Source organism: Heterodontus francisci, chromosome 29 (genome assembly GCF_036365525.1).
Source record: "Heterodontus francisci isolate sHetFra1 chromosome 29, sHetFra1.hap1, whole genome shotgun sequence".
NCBI classification, from domain to species: domain Eukaryota; kingdom Metazoa; phylum Chordata; class Chondrichthyes; order Heterodontiformes; family Heterodontidae; genus Heterodontus; species Heterodontus francisci.
This window is the reverse complement of record NC_090399.1, coordinates 4,161,557-4,180,868: the sequence shown is the minus strand read 5'-3', so window position 1 is coordinate 4,180,868 and position 19,312 is coordinate 4,161,557. Positions and strand designations below refer to the sequence as shown.

At 47.0% G+C, this 19,312-nt stretch overlaps 1 protein-coding gene across 1 annotated transcript in view; it reads right to left on the bottom strand.

Moving 5' to 3' along the window:
• The window catches only part of LOC137346074 (complement factor B-like), a 92,856-nt gene extending 76,953 nt beyond the window's left edge, over positions 1-15,903 (bottom strand). The window contains exons 1-5 of the mRNA XM_068009367.1: positions 15,778-15,903; positions 9,252-9,461; positions 8,145-8,327; positions 7,257-7,430; positions 2,448-2,549 (exon numbers count right to left, since the gene is read on the bottom strand). Coding sequence (XP_067865468.1) covers positions 2,448-2,549; positions 7,257-7,430; positions 8,145-8,327; positions 9,252-9,461; positions 15,778-15,832 — 724 coding nt within the window. The 5' untranslated portion in view covers positions 15,833-15,903. The remainder of the gene's footprint in view (positions 1-2,447; positions 2,550-7,256; positions 7,431-8,144; positions 8,328-9,251; positions 9,462-15,777) is intronic.
• Between the last annotated feature and the right edge of the window lie 3,409 nt (positions 15,904-19,312).

Below are 19,312 nucleotides of genomic sequence, written 5' to 3'. Positions count from 1 at the left end.
TTTGCCTCCTACCCCAGTTGCAAAGGTGAAAGTTCACCCTGCAGGGTCTCTCTCCGCCCTCTCCACCCCCGCCAGCTGCCTCTGGATGAAGGCAGTCAACTCATTGGCCAAGTTAGCGGCCGTTTTATGCTATGGGCCCAGGCTAGGGTTGCCAACTCTCCAGAATTGCCCTGGAGTCTCCGGCAGTTCAAAGGTTAATCTCACTGGACTCTGCTGTGAGCAAAACCCAGGAGAAAAATTGTAGAGACATTAACATAAATGTGGTGGGGTTTTTTTTAAATACATTTTCTTTAAACACTTTGGTTTCATAGTTGCACAAAAACTGGAGACGGCTGGGGCTGGAATAAAGACTGTTGGGCCTGGTGAGGTGGTTGGAGACAGCAGGTCATGCGGTGAAATCTCCAGGAAAATGTCCAAGCGGAGTTGGCAACTCCTAGCTTCAGGCCCATGAGGACATTGGGCTTAAGTTGACCAAACTCGTTGCATACTGGACCTTCAGGCCGGGTAGATGCAGGAGGTTCGCCTCCTACCAATCGGGGCCTTGGATTTGATCCGTGCTGCCGGGGTGAAAGGTTAGAAGATACTCAGCCCACCTTGGCTTGCCCAATCGGGTCACACCTATCACTCCAGCTACATCCCTCCCATTTGCAACATCCGATAACTTATTAAGCGGCTTCTTTTTATGCCACTTCTAACCCCACACTACCGATTCCGTGTGTCGATCACTCTTTGGGTGCGGAACTTTCAGACGGTCGACTTACGATTCGCCTCATGCCCGTTTGACACCACGACCCACCCCCCCACTTGTCACACGATTAGCTTGAGGTCACATTCCAGATTCACTCAAACCCAGCCAGCCCAGCGAGGCATCCAAACAAAGCTGCAGGAAGGAGTGAAAGTCCCTGAAGGGGAGGGGAGGCCTGGGGCAGAAAGGAAAATAAAAAATGGAAGTAGCCTGAATAAAAAGAAGGCACAGCCAATGATGCAGATAGCAGCAGGGCGTTGCAAAGGGACAATGATGGATGGATGGGCAAATATGTGGCAGATGCAGTTTAATGGGGGAAGTGTGAGATTATCCATGTTGGGCCTAAGACAGAGGGATCAGAGTGTTTTCTACATGGCAAGAAGCTAGTAGCTGTGGAGGAGCTGAGAGTTATAGAAATCCACGGATCCCTAATGCAAGCTTGGCTTGCACTTCCTCGAGTAGAGAAGTTTAAGGGGTGATCTCATTGAGGTGATTAAAGAATTTGATAGGGTAGATACAGACAGAAACTATTCCCTCTGGTGGTGGAGGAGTCCAGAACAAAAGGGCCGAACCCTAAAGTTAGAGACAAGCCATAAAGGGGTGACATCAGGAAACATTTCTTCACACAGAGGGGAGTGGGAATCTGGAACCATCTCCCCCAGCTGCAGAGTCTGGGGGGGGTGGGGGGGGCGGCTCATATTGAGAATGTGATTGATAGAGTTTTGTTGAATATGGGTATGAGGGTCACGGAATGAAAGCAGGCAGATGGAATTAAGATGCAGATCAGACATGATCCAGATGAATGGGGGAACAGTCTCGAAGGGCTGAATGGCCTCTTCCTGTTCTAATCTCCCCTGTGAGTTTGATGTTCACTGTTTCTTTACCATGTGGTGGTTTAATTTCGAATGAATGTAATAGTAGCAAGGAATAGCAAAGCTTGATTACTGGAGCAGTCAGAGGTACGATTGACAACCATCCCTCTTGTATCTTTTCATTAGGTTTGCTAACCTTACAGTGATTGCCCTGGAGTCTCCATCGATTGAAGTCTCCAGGCCCTGCCAGCGATGCCCACATCCCAAGAACGAATATAAAAAAAGATCAACCCAGGAGAAAAAAATCATAGCATTATAACATAGAATACTCGTTCATGCGATGTGGGTGTCGCTGGCCAGGCCAGCATTTATTGCACATCCCGAATTGCCCTTGCGAAGGTGGTGGTGAGCTGCCTTCTTGAACCACTGCAGTCCGTGTGGGGTAGGTACACAGGTTGAGGTGGGGATGGTCTCTTCCCATGAAATTCAGCTCTTGTGCCTATGTTGGGACCAAGGCTGCAATGTGCAGCCCAGTGGAACCCAAATTGAGTATCAGCGAGCAGGTTATTGCTCAGTAAGTGCCGCTTGATAACACTGTCGACGACCCCTTCCATCACTTTGCTGATGATTGAGAGTAGACTGATGGGGCGGTAATTGGCCAGGTTGACTGCATAATTATTGGAGATGAGGTAGAGGAACAGTCAAAATGGAGGGAATTGGGTAACAAGAGTCTGCTCATTTTCCAATGGGCGGGACGACTCGATGTCTTTGGCCCTCAAGGCATATCCTGTACCTTAAAGAAAAAAATTCTGTTGATGAGATGATGGGGCAAAGGAGAGAGTTACAGAAGAATTAGTTAACATAACCGGAAAGGAAGGTAGGAGACAAACCTGACTTCACTGTGCCCCCAGTTTGAGTCAAACCCAACGTATTGGTGAAGGAAGCTGTAAAGGCCGCTGCTACATCCTGTGGGCTGTCAAAGGAGCTTTTATCTGCAGAGGAAAGACAAATCCTGGGTTAGTGGGAGCTGCTTTCTCGAGTCACTATGTGTGCGTCCCAGTTGGAGCGGTTCAGGACTGTGCCATTTTGTTCCTCGGTCTCTCTGAATGGAACGGAAGGTTGCTCCCCCACCTTCAAATCTGAATGGACTCCTCCAAATCAGGGTTTAACTACATGTGTGGGGAAGGAGAATGCCCTTGTTCCATTCCGGGGACCAAAACGCTTGGTGTTTCCTTATCACTCTGAGCATTAAGTGATATTGCCAGTCACGTTGCGTCTGCTCGCTGGCTTTCTGTCACCTGCGAGCGGAGAGGCTGTACGTGCAAACGCCATCACCTGCCCCCTCCAAGACTTGAGGGCACTACCCGTTAGCCTAGAACCATAGAAAAATTACAGCACAGAAGCAGGCCATTCAGCCCATTGCATCCAGGTCGGCTGAAAAATAATCTAGCCGCCCAATCTAACCCCACCTTCCAGCACCTGGTCCATAGCCTTGCCGGTGACAGCACTTCAGGTGCATGTCCAGGTATCTTTTAAAAGAATTGAGGGTTTCTGCCTCCACCACCATTCCCAGCAGTGAATTCCAGACACCCACCACCCTCTGGGTGAAAATGTTTTTCCTCATGTCCCCTCTAATCCTTCTACCAATCAGCTTAAATCTGTGCCCCCTGGTAATTGACCTCTCCACTAGGGGAAACAGGTCCTTCCTCTCTACTCTATCTAGGCCCCTCATAATTTTGTACACCTCAATTAAGTCACCCCTCAGCCTTTTCTGGTCTAAGGAAAACAACCCTAGCCTATGTTACGCTTGCAACCTTGGTGGATGTCACTCCCGCATCTGATTTATAAGGTCCCAGTCTCAAATCCCACTCCCGAGACTTGAGCCTAGAAATCCAGGCTGACTCCCCCCAAAGTGGCAGCATTGAGGGAGTGCTGCACTGTAGGTGGTGCCGTCTTTCAGATGAGAGATAAACTGAGGCCCCGTCCGCTCTCTAAGGTGGACGTGAAAGATCCCATTGCACTATTTCAACGAAGAGCAGGGGAGTTCTCTTTAGAGTCCTGGGTCAATATTAACCCCTGAAAACAGAAGATTTGTTTTTGTTATTTATTCATGGATGTGGGCGTCACTGGCCAGGCCAGCATTTATTGCCCATCCCTAGTTGCCCTTGAGAAGGTGGTGGTGAGCTGCCTTCTTGATTAAAAATGAGTGGCTTGTGAGGCCATTTCAGAGGGCAGTTAAGAGTCAATCACACTGATGTGGATCTGGAGTCACATGTAGGCCAGACCGGGTAAGGGTGGCAGATTGCCTTCCCTGAAGGACATTGGTGAACCAGCTGGGATTTTAGGACACCCACTGATCCTATGAAGAAACCCTTGATCTTTACTCACCATCTCCTCTAACAGCCTGGCAGAGAGCCGAAACTCAATGGCCAAGAGTTTCTGGGCACAACTGCGCCAATGTTAAGAATTTATTTGCTCGTGTTTCCACTCAAAATAAGTTGCATATCACTGAACGCAAAGTCTGCCACCAACCAGCGCAACATTTTAGAATGCAATCTTTTATTTGAAAATTTTGCATTAAAAAGTATTCCTTAATATATTTAAGAGTAGGTAACCTGTTGCCTTTTTCATAATACAGCTGAAAATTATCATTAAAAATGAGCTCTTTTTACTCAGAGTGTCCAGTTCAGCATCTGTGAGTAACTCAATTCTAAATGCCCTTAAAAAAAAACTACACAGAAGCATTTGTTGGTTACATTGGTGCACAGTCAGTTTCTTAGTAAATTAAAATATATATTAAGAATTTAAAATGTTCCTGTTGGTATCCTCGTGATCAATGTTTTTTAAACTAGTGCAAGCAATCACAGGAATTTCACTGGTCGATTTCAGGTGAAGTACACTTGCAAAAAATGAGGACAGCTTGAAATGAAGAATTTCTGTTTAATTAAGACCCTAAAATTAGACTTTGTGAAAAAGATGCCAACTTCTCACACGCAAATGGTGTTAACTTTAGATTCTGTCGCTTCACGTGGCCTGTTACTTATTACTAGTTATATGTTATTTTATTGCACTGTGCTCTGACTCAAGTTATTTACTCCCGACATTTTTATTGTCCTAATATTTGAACGGGAAGAGGCTAACGTGGCGTATAAACACTGGCACAGTGGCCTGTGGTCGCGGAACTCTGCGGTACAGAGGGATCTGGGTGTCCTGGTACATGAATCACAGAAAGTCAGTTTGCAGGTACAGCAAGTGATTAGGGAGGCAAATGGAATGTTAGCCTTTATTACAAGGAGAATCGAGTATAAAGGTAGGGAAATTTTACTACAGCTGTACAGGACCTTGGTGAGACCACATCTGGAATAATGTGTACAGTTTTGGTCTCCTTTTTTGAAAAAAGATATAATTGCATTAGAAGCAGTTCAGGGAAGATTCACACGACTGATTCCGGGATGAAGGGCTTTTGTTATGAAGAAAGGTTGAACAGGTTGTGCTTTTACCCATTGGAGTTTAGAAGAATGAGAGGCAATCTTATTGAACCATAGAAGATCCTGGGGGGACTTGACAGAGTGGATACTGGGAGGATGTTTCCTCTTGTGAGGGAGACTAGAACTAGGGCACACAGTGTAAGAATAAGAGGTCTCCTTTTTAAGATGGAGATAAGGAGATGTTGGAGCGACAGGCTGACAAGTCCCTGGGTCTTGATGGACTTCACCCTAGGGTGTTAAAAGAAGTGGCTAGTGAGATAGTTGATACGTTAGTTTTAATTTTCCAAAATTCCCTAGATTCGGGGAAGGTTCCGTTAGATTGGAAAGTAGTGAATGTAACTCCTTTATTCAAAAAGAGAGGGAGACAGAGAGCAGGAAAGTACAGGCCAGTTGGCTTAATATCTGTCTTAAGGAAAATGTTAGAGGCTATTATTAAAGATGTTATAGGAGGGCATTTAGAAAAATTTGAGGTAATCAGGCAGAGTCAACATAGTTTTGTGAAAGGGAAATCATGTTTCACCAATTTATTGGAGTTCTTTGAGGGAGTTAAAGGGGAATAAATGGATAAAGGGGAACAGGTGGATGTATTGTACTTAGATTTCCAGAAGGCATTTGATAAAGTACCACATCAAAGGTTATTGCAAAAAATAAAAGCTCATGGTGTAGAGGGTAATATATTGGCATGGATAGAAGATTATCTAGCTAACAGGAAACAGAGAGTAGGCATAAATGAGTCATTTTCTGGTTGGCAAGATGTAATGAGTGATGTGCCACAGGGATCTGTGCCGGGGCCTCAACTTTTTACAATTTATATAAAAGACTTAGATGAAGGGACTGAAGGTATGGTTGTTAAATTTGCTGATGACAGAAAGATAGGTAGGAAAGTAACTTGTGAAGAGAAAATAAGGAGGCTACAAAGGGATTATAGACAGGTTAAGTGAGTGGGCAAAGACCTGGCAAATGGAGTACAATGTGGGAAAATGGGAAATTGTCCACTTTGGCAGGAAGAATAAAAAAGCATTTATCTAAATGGTGAGAGATTGCAGAGCCCTGAGATGCAGATGGATCTGGGTATCCTAGTGCATGAATCACAAAAGGTTAGTATGGAGGTACAGCAAGTAATTAGGAAAGCTAATAGAATGTTATCGTTTATTGCGAGGGGAATTGAATACAAAAGTAGGGAGGTTATGCTTCAGTTATACAGGGTATTGGTGAGACCACATCTGGAGTACTGTGTACAGTATTGGTCTCTTTATTTAAGGAAGGATGTAAATGTGTTGGAAGCAGTTCAGAGAAGGTTTACTAGACTAATACCTGGAATGGGTGGGTTGTCTTGTGAGGAAAGATTGGACAGGCTAGGCTTGTATCCATTGGAATTTAAAAGAGTAAGAGGCAACTTGATTGAAACATATAAGATCCTGAGGGGTCTTGACAGGGTGGATGTGGAAAGGATGTTTCCCCTTGTGGGAGAATCTAGAACTAGGGGTCACTGTTTAAAAATAAGGGGTCACCCATTTAGGACAGAGATGAGGAGAAATTTTTTCTCTCAGAGGCTTGTGAGTCTTTGAAATTCGCTTTCTCAAAAGGTGGTGGAAGCAGAGTCTTTGAATATTTTTAAGGCAGAGGTAGATAGATTCTTGAGAAGCAATGGGGTGGAAGGTTATCGGGGGTAGGTGGGAATGTGGAGTAATCAGTTTAGCCATGAACTTATTGAACGGCGGAGCAGTCTCGAAGGGCCGAGCGGCCTACTCCTGCTCCTCATTTGCATGTTTGTATTTTCGTATGTATGTCAGTATGTAAATTTTTTCTCTCAGAGGGTTGTGAGTCTGTAGAATTCTCTTCCCCAGAGAGCAGTGGAGGCTGGCTCATTGTATATATTCAAGGCTGAGTTAGATTTTGATTAACAGGGAGTTAAGAGTTATGGGGGAAGGGGGGGGGGAGGCAGTCAGGAAAGTGGAATTGAGACCACAACCAGATCAGCCATGATCTTATCGAATAGCAGAGTAGGCGCGAAGGGACGTATGGCTTACTCCTGCTCTGAATTCCTTTGGGTGTCCTGTGAGCACTGTCAATGCTATGCAATTCTCGGTCATTCCTAATTCCCCAAGCACTGCTGGGGTTGGCGGACACTGGGATTGGCTGCAGTCTGCCCAATCCTGGGGCTAAGACCCCATGATACTATCTAAAGACCAAATGAATGGTCAGACTCACGTTGGCAGTGGGCTTCTGTGCCTGTCCACTCCCCCGCCTCCAGGCACTCCCGCTTCCTCGATCCCACCAGCACCAGGCCCTCATGGCAGCTGTACTGCACCTTGTCACCGATTCCGTAACCAGTGCCGAACTTCCTGCCTCCAGCTGGGATTCCGGGATGAGGGCAGTGTTGCACTTAAAGAGATGGAGGCAGAAAGCACCAATCAATAATTGCAAACCGGCAAACATGTTATGGGGGAAACCATTTCCCAACACAACCGCATGGTTTTCTATTCAGTGACTTTGAGGGAGGCAGGATCAGGGGCTGGAATGGCGGAATTTCCCAATGGGAGAGCTCCCAGCTCACACTGAGGAAATTCACACTGGAATCTCCATCCCAATCCTGGTCCAACTTTCAATCTAAGAACATAACCAATTTTTAGGAATGTGAGGAGACCATTGAAGACGTCATTTGTTTAGGAATATAGGAGTAGCAGGAGGCCATTCAGTCCCTCGAGTCTGTTCCTGGAGTACTAGCATATATTGGGCTTGGAAGGAGTGCAGTGTAGATTTACCAGAATGATAGCTGGTCTCCAAGGGTTAAATTACAAGGAGAGATTACACAAACCAGGTTTGTGTCCCTGGAATTCAGCAGGTTAAGGGGTGATTTGATCGAAGTTTTCAAGATATATAGGGGAACAGATAAGGTAGATAGGGGAAACTATTTCTGCTAGTTGGGGTGTCTAGGACAAGGGGGCTCATCCTAAAAATTAAAGGCAGACCTTTCAGGAGTGAAATTAGGGAACACTTCCTCAGGCAAAGGGTGGTAAAGATTGGAACTCTGTTCCGCAAACGGAAATCGAAGACATCAACATCCATGCAGAGTAAATGCATCAAAGGGGTACGTACATCCTGAGTTGCAGATGGTTGTTGTCCCATTCCATCTACCATTCTTCATACAGGTCCTGCTAACCGAGCCTTGGAGCTCATATCCATCATAGCACTCGAAGGTAACAGTTTCCCCAATGCCATAGGAAGAATTGACTGGGCTGAACATTCCACTTTCCAGTACAGGCGTTGGACACGTAAATTCTAGAGAGATAGAAACAGCTTAGAAATGCAGAGTGGCCTCGCACTGACTCCGGGCTTTGAGAGAAAAAGGGACGGGGAAAGGATTCAGAAATTCAGATCCAAGCTAGCGTGCTCCTGGGCCTTGGAGATCATAGAATCAGGGAATGGTTACAGAACAGAAAGAGGCCATTCAGCCCATTGTGTCCATGCTGGCTCTCTGCAAGAGCAACTCAGCTAGTTCCACTCCCCTGCCTTTCGCCTGGCAAGTTCTCAGGGAGAGTCAGGCTGCCAGTTGTACTGAGTTAATTAGTTACAGTCAACACAGCGAGAGAGACAGCGTACTCGGTCTCAGCTGGCATGTGGAGGAGGGACATTATTCGGGGGGGGGGGGGGTGTCACAACTGATCATTTATACAGCGGCCTGGACTAATGCTCCGGAGATATGAGTTCAAATCCCGCCATGGCAGCTGGGGAATTTAAATTCAGTGAATTAACTAAATCCGGGATAAATCTTTTATCAAAAACGGTGACTGTGGAACTGACGGGTTGTCGTAGAAACCCATCTGCTTCACTACTGTCCTTCAGGGAGGGAAATCTGCCGTCCATACCTGGTCTGGCCTACATGTGACTCCAGACCCACAGCAATGTGGTTGACTCTTAACCCCTCTCTGAAATGATAGGATCAGAGAATGGTTAGAGAGCAGAACACAGAGGGGGCCATTGGGCCCATTGAGTTTGGGTCTAGCAGGTCACTTAGTCACAGCAAGAAAAAGACCTGCAGTGCTGGCAGTGGTTCAAGACGGCGGCACACCCGCCACCACCTTCTCACGGGCAGTTAGGGAATGGGCAATAAATACCACTGACGTCCGCATCCCGTGAATGAGTGAAACAAAAAGAGGAAGGAGAGAGAGAGAGAGAGAGAGAAAGGAAAGAAGGGTAGCTCACCTTTGCAAATGGCAGTGGTGTGTCGGGAGGACAGCCTGAACCACCGTCCTGATTTCAAGCATTTTGTGTGCGACACTGGGGAAGGGTAAGATGAATCGGGACACTGGAACTTCATGATGCTATCCACTTCATTACCGTTCGACTTGGTCAGCATGCCACCAATAATATTGATGTCGGGACAGGTAATACCGTCTCCTTCCTCGTCCTCTCCTGCAATGACATTTATGAATGTAACTCCCCAAAGGGGCGAGGGGGAGGGAGGTGGAAAATCAGGGTAGAGGAGGTTGTATCTCACTGCCTCGCAGCACCCTGACCTCAAAATAAGTCCAGAAAAAAAACTCGATTGGCTGATTGAATCATATAGAATCAGATAATGGTTACAGCACAGAAGGAGGCAATTCAGCCCATCATGTCTGTGCATGGCTAATTCACCTAGTTCCACTCCCCCGACTTTTCCCCGTAGCCCTGCAAATCTTTTTCTCTTTCGATAATTATGCAGTTCCCTGATTGAACCTGCCTCCACCACACTCGGGCAGTGCATTCCACATCCTAACCACAACTGAACCTGCCTCCACCACACTCGGGCAGTGCATTCCACATCCTAACCACAACTGAACCTGCCTACACCACACTCGGGCAGTGCATTCCACATCCTAACCACAACTGAACCTGCCTCCACCACACTCGGGCAGTGCATTCCACATCCTAACCACAACTGAACCTGCCTCCACCACACTCGGGCAGTGCATTCCACATCCTAACCACAACTGAACCTGCCTCCACCACACTCGGGCAGTGCATTCCACATCCTAACCACTCGCTGTGGGAAAACGATTTTCCTCATCTCGCCTCTGATTCTTTTACCAATCACCTTAAATCTGTGTCCCCTGGTCCTCTATTCCTTCTGCCAATGGGAACAGTTTCTCTCTAGCTACTCTGTCCAGACCCCTCATGATTTTGAATAACTCTTATCAAATCACCTCTCAGCCTTCTGTCCTCCAAGGAAAACAGTCCCAACTTCTCCAATCTATCCGCCTCATCCCTGGAACCATTCTCAGGAATCTCCTCTGCTCTGTCCAATGCCTTCACAACCTTAATAAAGTGCGCTGCCCAGAATTGGACATAATACTCCAGTTGAGGCCGAACTAGTGTTTTATAAAGGCTCACCATGACGTCCTTCATTGGATATGCAAATTTATGCCAATGAAAATGTCACAACGAATAAATCAAATTATTTGATTGGTCCTTAACTGTAAGAGAAATCTCGCTGCCCCTTTCCCCAGTAGAGGAAAAACAGGCCATCCCGCCCATCAAAGCTGTGCTGTCGTGGTAATATCACTGGACTAGTAATCTAGAGCCCAGGCTAATGCTCTGGGGCCATGGGTTCAAATCCCATCATGGCTGATGGTGAAATTTGAATTCAATAAATAAATGTGAAATTAAAAAAGCTAGTCTAATGATGACCAAGAAATCATTGTCGATTCTTGTAAAAACCCAGCTGGTTCACTAATGTCCTTTAGGGAAGGAAATCTGCTGTCATTACCTGGTCTGGTCTACATGTGACTCCAGACCCACAGCAATGTGGTTAACTCTTAAATGCCGTCTGAAATGCCCTTGCAAGCCACTCAGTTCAAGCGCAGTTAGGGATGGGTAATAAATGCTGGCCTAGTCAGCGATACCCACATCCCACAAATGAATAAAAAAAAATTTGCCATCTTGTTGCCCACTCACCTAATCTGTCTATATCTCTTTGCAGCCTGTCTCCATCCTCCCCGCAGCTTACCTTTCCACCGAGCTTTGTATTATCAACAAACTTAGACATTACTCTCTGTCTCTTCATCCAAGTCATTAATAGAGTGTAAATAGCTGAGGCCCCAGCACTGATCCCTGCGGCCCCCCAACTATTCACTGCCCACCAACTTGAAAATGCCCCATTTATGCTCACTCTCTGCTTTCTGTCTGTTAACCAATCCTCTATCCACATTATTACCACAACTCCATGAGCCCTTATCGTGCCTATTAATCTTTTATGTGGCACCTTATCAAATGCCTTTTGAAAATCCAGGTATACTACATCTACTGGTTCCCCTTTATCTACCCCACTAGTTACATTCTCAAAAAACTCTAATAAATTGGTCCAACAGGATCTCCCTTCAGTAAAACCATGCTGACTTGTACAGCAATGAAGTAATCTTTAAAGTGCCATAGGAAACCAGCAGCTAATTTGCAAACAGGAAGCTCCCTCTCTCACCTATGTGATCATGATTAGATCACCTGTAATTTTTTGAGTGATGTTGGCCAGGACAACAGAGGGAACTCCCCTGCTCTTCCAGTAGTGTTATTGGCTTCTTCTCACCCACCTGAGAGGGCAGGCGGGGCTTCAGGTAAAAGGCTCATCTTAAAGATGGTGCCTCAGACAGCGCAGCACTCCCTCAGCACTGCACTGGGAAGCACCAACCCATATTATGTGCTTGGACTCAGACGTTCTGACCTCAGAGGTGAGTGGGTCACCCATTGGGTTATGTCTGATTAGTTAGCTGGGACATTCCTATATTGGCTGGAAGTGAATCAATGATTCCAGTCTGACAGATTAGGGAAGACCAGGAGACAGGGCTTTAAACCGCACAACAGTAGGAATACACTGGATGGGAGATGTCCATTCTTCACTGAGCAGGGAGTGAGTGAAGTCTCTGGAAGGTGTTGTGAACTGGTGTGGGAGTGCTGACGTTCTGCGCCACCTCGAAGAGGAGCAGGCCTGCCTCGGAACAATGACAGAATATCTTATCCCTGATTGACACTGGAGGAGTTTACATGGCTGAGGTGGAGGGGTGAGTGGACAGGGAGGGAGAGAAAGGGAGGAGGTAAGAGAGAGGGAAGGGGAGCAGGGGAGGGAGAGATAGAGAGAGGGGGAAGAGAAAGGGGAGAGGGGGAATAGGGAGAGAGGGAGGGGTTAAGAGGGAGTACAAAGGGAGGGGGAAACAAGGAAGGGTGGGGAAGAGGGGGAGGGAGAAAGGGAGGGAGTGGAGGAGGGGAGAGAGGGAGGGGACGAGAAAGGAAGGGGGAGGGAAGAAAGGAAGGGGAAAGGGGAGACAAGGAAGGAGAGAAAGAGGGAACAGAAGGAGGGAGATAGAGGGGAGATGGACAGAGGAGCAAGAGGGGGAAGAGAGAGAGGTTAGAACAAAGCAGAGAGAGAAGGGGAGTAAGAGAAAGGTGGGGGATAAAGAGGGGAGAAGGGGAGGGGGTGAGAGGGAAGAGGAGAAAGTGAGAGAAGAGGGAGGAGAGAGGGAGAGATTAGAGATGGAGGAGGGAGAGGGAGGGGGGAAAGAGAGGGAGGGAATGGGTCAAAGAGAGGGAGGGAATGGGGGAAAGAGATGGAGGGAGAGAGGAAAGAGAAGGAGGGAGAGGGTGGGATGGGAACGGGGAGAGAGAGGGAGGAGGAGAGAGGGAGGGAGAGAGGGAGTAGTCAAGATGGAGGGAGAGTGTGGGACGGGGAGAGAAAGGGCAAAAGGGGGGGAGAGGGACAAGGGGAAGGAGGGAGAGCGAGAGAGTAAAGAGGGAGCAGCAAAGAGGGATGGAGCAGAGACCGAGAGGCAGAGGGGAGAGAGATGGAGGGGAAGGTATAAAGAAAGGGGGAGAGGAATCGACGGAGGAGGAGAAGGAGAGAGGGAGGGAAAAGAAGGAGGTAGGTAGAGAGGAGAGGGATGGAGGGGAAAGAGGAAGGGAGAGAGAGGGAGTGAGGTAGTAGGCAGGGAAGGAAGAAAGGGTTTTCAGATGGTGCTTCTCCATGGAGTCAAACAGGCAACAACTAGTTTCTTGGAAATGACTGACATATTGGCAAAGGAATGTCTGACAAAAAGTCTCATTTACAGATATTTTTCAGTTAATGTTACTGTACAGTCAGCTGAGACTGTAGTGGGAGCGCTCTGACCTCTCACTGTACAGTCACCTGATACTGTAGTGGGAGCGCTCTGACATCTCACTGTACGGTCAGCTGATACTGTAGTGGGAGCGCTCTGACCTCTCACTGTACAGTCAGCAGTAACTGTAGTGGGAGCACCCCCACCTCTCACTGTACCATCAGCTGTAACTGTAGGGGAACCGCTCTCATCTCTGAATGTACAGTCATCTGTAACTGTAGTGGGACCACTCTTACCTCTCACTGTACAGTCAGCTGTAACTGTAGTGTGACCCTCACCTCTCACTGGACAGTCAGCTGTAACTGTAGTGGGAGTACCCTCACCTCTCACTGTACAGTCAGCTGTAACTGTAGTGGGCACACCCTCACCTCTCACTGTACAGTCAGCTATAACTGTACTTGGACTCTCACCTCTCACTGTACAGTCAGCTGTAACTGTAGTGGGACTCCCACCTCTCACTGTACAGTCAGCTATAACTGTACTGGAGTACCCTCACCTCTCACTGTACAGTCAGCTGTAACTGTAGTGGGACTCTAAACCTCTCACTGTAAAGTCAGCTATAACTGTACTTGGAGCACTCTCACCTCACACTGTACAGTCAGCTGTACCTGTAGTGGGACTCTCACTGTACAGTCAGCTGTAACTGTAGTGGGACTCTCACCTCTCACTGTACAGTCAGCTGTAACTGGAGTGGGACTCTCACCTCTCACTGTACAGTCAGCTGTAACTGGAGTGGGACTCTCACCTCTCACTGTACAGTCAGCTGTAACTGTAGTGGGACTCTAAACCTCTCACTGTAAAGTCAGCTGTAACTGTAGTGGGACTCTCACCTCTCACTGTACAGTCAGCTGTAACTGTAGTGGGACTCTCACCTCTCACTGTACAGTCAGCTGTAACTGTAGTCGGACCCTCACCTCTCACTGTACAGTCAGCTGTAACTATAGTGGGACTCTCACCTCTCACTGTACAGTCAGCTGTAACTGTAGTGGGACTCTCACCTCTCACTGTACAGTCAGCTTTAACTGTAGTCGGACCCTCACTTCTCACTGTACAGTCAAATGTAACTGTAATGGGACTCTCACCTCTCACTGTACAGTCAGCTGTAACTGTAGTGTGACTCTCACCTCTCACTGTACAGTCAGCTGTAACTGTAGTGTGACCCTCACCTCTCACTGTACAGTCAGCTGTAACTGTAGTGTGACTCTCACCTCTCACTGTACAGTCAGCTGTAACTGTAGTCGGACCCTCACCTCTCTCTGTACAGTCAGCTGTAACTGTAGTGGGACCCTCACCTCTCACTGTGCAGTCAGATGTTACTGTAGTGGGACTCTCACCTCTCACTGTACAGTCAAAATGTTACTGTAGTGGGACCCTCACCTCTGACTGTACAGTCAGATGTTACTGTAGTGGGACTCTCACCTCTCACTGTACAGTCAAAATGTTACTGTAGTGGGACCCTCACCTCTGACTCTACAGTCAGCTGTAACTGTAGTGGGACCCTCACCTCTCACTCTACAGTCAGCTGTAACTGTACTGTGAGCGCTGTCACCTCAAAATGTGAACACTGTGGGCTGTATTTTATAGATCTCTTGACGCAGCGATCCTTGGCGTGGGGCGTCAGGAAGTTGGACCCGGATGAGATGCCCACATGAAATTGACCCCGTCTGGGCCCATCTCGATCTTGCTGATGTCCAAGCGGTCTCGTGGCGGCACACCCCCACCCCCACCTCGCCCTCGCGCTTGGTGACAGTTCCACAATTTACATATTAATATCAATCTACACACTTGACTTAATTGCAATCTCACCTCTGCCTCCCTTCCCATTGCAATCTTCGTTACGCCAATCGGCACTCCTGCCCCTTCCCGTCACCATCTTTTATGAATGATTTACAGTCAATATTGCAGCAATGTCTCTTTAAAAATGCTAATTCAGCAGAAGGGCTTGAAGCCCTTCAAAACTGACGCCACAACCTGCTCATTGGCACGGGACGCCATTGGCACGGGACGCCATTGCCACGGGACGCCATTGCCACGGGACGCCATTGCCACGGGACGCCATTGCTAGGGACTGAGTGACCGCCTACTCTCAGTCATCGGGGGTCAGCTCATAAAATTCAGCGCTGTGGTCTCAGGTTCACTCCAGAGACTTGAGCATATAATTAAGGCTGAGGCTGCATTACAGTCAGCGGCACCACCTTTCGAATGAGCTGTGTAACAGAGGCCCAGTCCGCCCTCCCACGGCAGCACTCGAAGAAGAGCAGTGGAATCCTGCCCTGCCTTCTGACGTGTCCCTAAACCAATGCCACAAACAGATGATCTGCTCATTCCACTCATTTCTGTGTATGGGATCTTGCTGTGCGCAGTGGTACTGCATGTGTTTCCTACATCACAACAGTGAGAACAAAAGATGCCCTGAGGTGGTGAAAGGATCTATATAAATGCCAGTCCCTCCTTATCACGAGAGCAGGATGGTTTCGGACTGAAATGGGCCCAGCCAGTTAATTCCAATGACCCTTCACAACATCAGGGCATGGTAGATTGAGGAAAGGCAGACCCATGACTTGCCGATCTCTGCCCATCTTGGCGCTTTGCACTAAAGCCTCACTTACCTTTAGCGCCTGCCAGGAGAGCTAGGCAGAGGGTGAGCAAATTGAATGACTTCATCCCTGTTCCCTGGAGAGAAGGAAAATGCCCACTCGCTCCCGTCGGTGCACCTGACACTGAGGGGAAAGAGGGAGGAGGGCAACGCAGGTCGAAGACAACTGGACTTTTAGCTGTTCATTAACTGCAATGCAAACACGGAGTCAGAAACAAACCTGGAGATGTTGTGCCTTTCCAAGTATGCATTTCAGATTTAAGGTAAAATTCACACTGGATCTTTGAACATTATACCCCCTTCTCCACTGTTCCTCTGTAATTTTGCCTTTAAATCACTCGACATTTAGTGCACAGTCAATACTTGACATCGTCCATCCATTCATGTCCTCCTCCCCTCCCCCGCCTACCAACCAGGGTGTCGGCCATTGTTTTGCTCAATTTTCCCTGTGTACACAAAGCAAAAAAAAACAGGAGTTACAGGAAAACATTCATCATTTCCCAACACACTAATTGCCCAAAGCAAACAACGGATACCAAAGTTTGTTTATAAAATCTCATTTCTGGATGTGGGGACCCCTGACAAGGCTGTCATTATTGATCATACCTCGGTGCCCTGAGAGGCCGGTGACAGAGTGACTCATTAATCCAGTAATTTCACACTCACCATGAATCATACTCGTTGTTTATTCCGGATTTACTTAATCCATTGAAATTCAATTTCCCAGCTGCCATGATGGCATTTGAACAATTCATTACTCCAGCCCATTAGATAAGAGGAGGCGGTTCACTAACGCCCTTTCGGGTAGGAAATCTGCCGTCCTTACCTGGTCTGGCCTACATGTGACTCCAGACCCACAGTAATGTGGTTGGCTCTTAAATGCCCTCAGAAATGGCCCAGCGAGCAACTCAGTTCAAGGGCAATTAGGGATGGGCAATAAATGCTGGCTTTGCCAGCGATGCCTGCAACCCATAAAGTTGACCAGTTCTTAGCTGAACACAGTGAGGGGATGCAGTGAAAAGTGAAATTTGCCTGAGTGAAGCTGGAAATTTGGTGCACGTGGTAAGCTTTTGTCAAGCTTAAATTTTAGGTTAAATTTTAGATGAAGAGACAGGCTTTAAAATCTGCTGGTTTGGTAAATAGCCTTGTTAAGCAAGAAGCAGTCAGCAGTGGCAGTCATCTGTCAATCAGTTGAAAATTAGGTCCCATAGGTGCTAATTATTGCAGCAGAAACTGAGCATGTGAGTCATCAGAATCTCTATATAAAGCACACCAGAAGCTATTATTAAAGATGTTATAGCAGGGCACTTCGAACAATTCAAGGTAATCAGGCAGAGTCAACATGGTTTTGTGAAAGGGAAATCATGTTTCACCAATTTATTGGAGTTCTTTGAAGAAGCAACATGTGCTGTGTATAAAGGGGAACTGATGGATGTATTGTACTTAGATTTCCAGAAGGTGTTTGATAAAGTGCCCCAGCAAAGATTATTGTGGAAAATAAAAGCTCATGTTGTAGGTAGTAACATATTGGCATGGATAGAAGATTATCTAGCTAACGGGAAGCAGAGAGTAAGTATAAATGGGTAATTTTCTGATTGGCAAGATGTAACAAGTGGTGTGCCACAGGGATCTGTGCTGGGGCCTCAACTTTGTACAATTTATATAAATGTCTTAGATGAAGGGACTGAAGGTATGGTTGCTAAATTTGCTGATGACACAAAGATAGGTAGGAAAGTAAGTTGTGAAGAGGACATAAGGAGGCTACAAAATGTGTGCAGAGTGTGCAAAGATCTGGCAAATGGAGTATAATGTGGGAAAATGTGAAATTGTCCATTTTGGCTGGAAGAATAAAAAAGAAGCAAATTATCTAAATGGTGAAAGATTGCAGAGCTCTGAGATGCAGAAGGGATCTGGGTGTCCTAGTGCATGAATCGCAAAAGGTTAGTATGCAGGTACAGCACGTAATTAGGAAAACTCATAGAATGTTATCATTTATTGTGAAGGCAATTGAATACAAAAGTAGGGAGGTTATGCTTCAGTTATACAGGGCATTGGTGAGACCACATCTGGAGTACTGTGTACAGTACTGGTCTCCTTATTTAAGGAAGGATGTGAATGCGTGGAAGCAGTTCAGAGTAAAGGCCTGCTCAGGTCTGCAAAAAAAACCCGACCCAAGCCTGACAGAACTACATCTGACCCGAGCCTAAGCTGGCCCGAGTCCTTCCATTTTCTCCCACGCCCGACACGACCTGACCCGACCATCAGTTAACCTACCTTCCGTTTTTCACTTTGTTGCTGATCTGCTCAAGCTTAAAATAACTGTAACAAAACCACCTTTCTAGACCAAAAATTACATTAACAGTGGAGCCACTGACTTGTGATAGAGTGTGTCTGACCCGAGCCCGACCTGAGACCGAATGCCGGACCTGGAAGTGCAACCCAACCCGAGCCGAACACGACACATGTCATCGAGTCCTGTCGGATTCCGGTCGGGTAGAAGACCTTTAATTCCGAGAGGAATTACTAGACTAACACCTGGAATGGGTGGGCGGGTTGTCTTGTGAGGAAAGATTGGACAGGCTCAGCTTGTATCCACTGGAGTTTAGAAGAGTAAGAGGCGACTTGATTGAAACATATAAGATCCTGAGGAATCTTGACAGGGTGGATGTGGAAAGGACGTTTCCCCTTGTGGGAGAATCTCGAATTAGGGGTTACTGTTTAAAAATAAGGGGTCGCCCATTTAAGACAGAGATGAGGAGAATTTTTTTTCTCTCAGAGTTGTGAGTCTTTGGAATTCTCTTCCTCAAAAGGCAGTGGGAGCAGAGACTTTGAATATTTTTAAGGCAGAGGTACATAGATTGTTGATAAGCAAGGGGGTGAAAGGTTATTGGGGGTAGGCAGGAATGTGCAGTTGAGGTTACAATCAGATCAGCCATGATCTTATTGAATGGCACAGCAGGCTCGAGGGGCCGAGTGGCCTACTCCTGCTCCTAGTTCGTATGTTGACATGGACAACAGGCTGCACAAACTTGTCGTGGTGTACCCTTAAGTGCCTAAGATTGAGGGATAATCTGATTGGTATGTCTACAGAGAAACAATTTCCTCTGATGAGTTAACTAATAATAAGGGGATATAGAATAATACAGCATTGAAGGAGGTCATTTGGCCCATCCTCCCTGTGCTGGCTCTTTGAAAGAGCTATCCAATTACCCTTTCTCTTTCCACATAGCCCACAAAATTGAAGCGAAGTCATTCAGGAGTGAAAACAGGAATCACTTTTTTTATTCGTTCATGGGATGTGGGTGGCGCTGGTTAGGCCAGTATTTATTGTCCATCGCTAAATGCCCTTGAGAAGGTGGTGGTGAGCTGCCTTCTTGAACCGCTGCAGTCCATGTGAGGTAGGTACACCCACAGTGCTGTTAGGAAGGGAGTTCCAGGATTTTGACCCAGCGACAGTGAAGGAACGGTGATATAGTTCCAAGTCAGGATGGTGTGTGACTTGGAGGGGAACTTGTAGGTGGTGGTGTTCCCATGTATCTGCTGCCCTT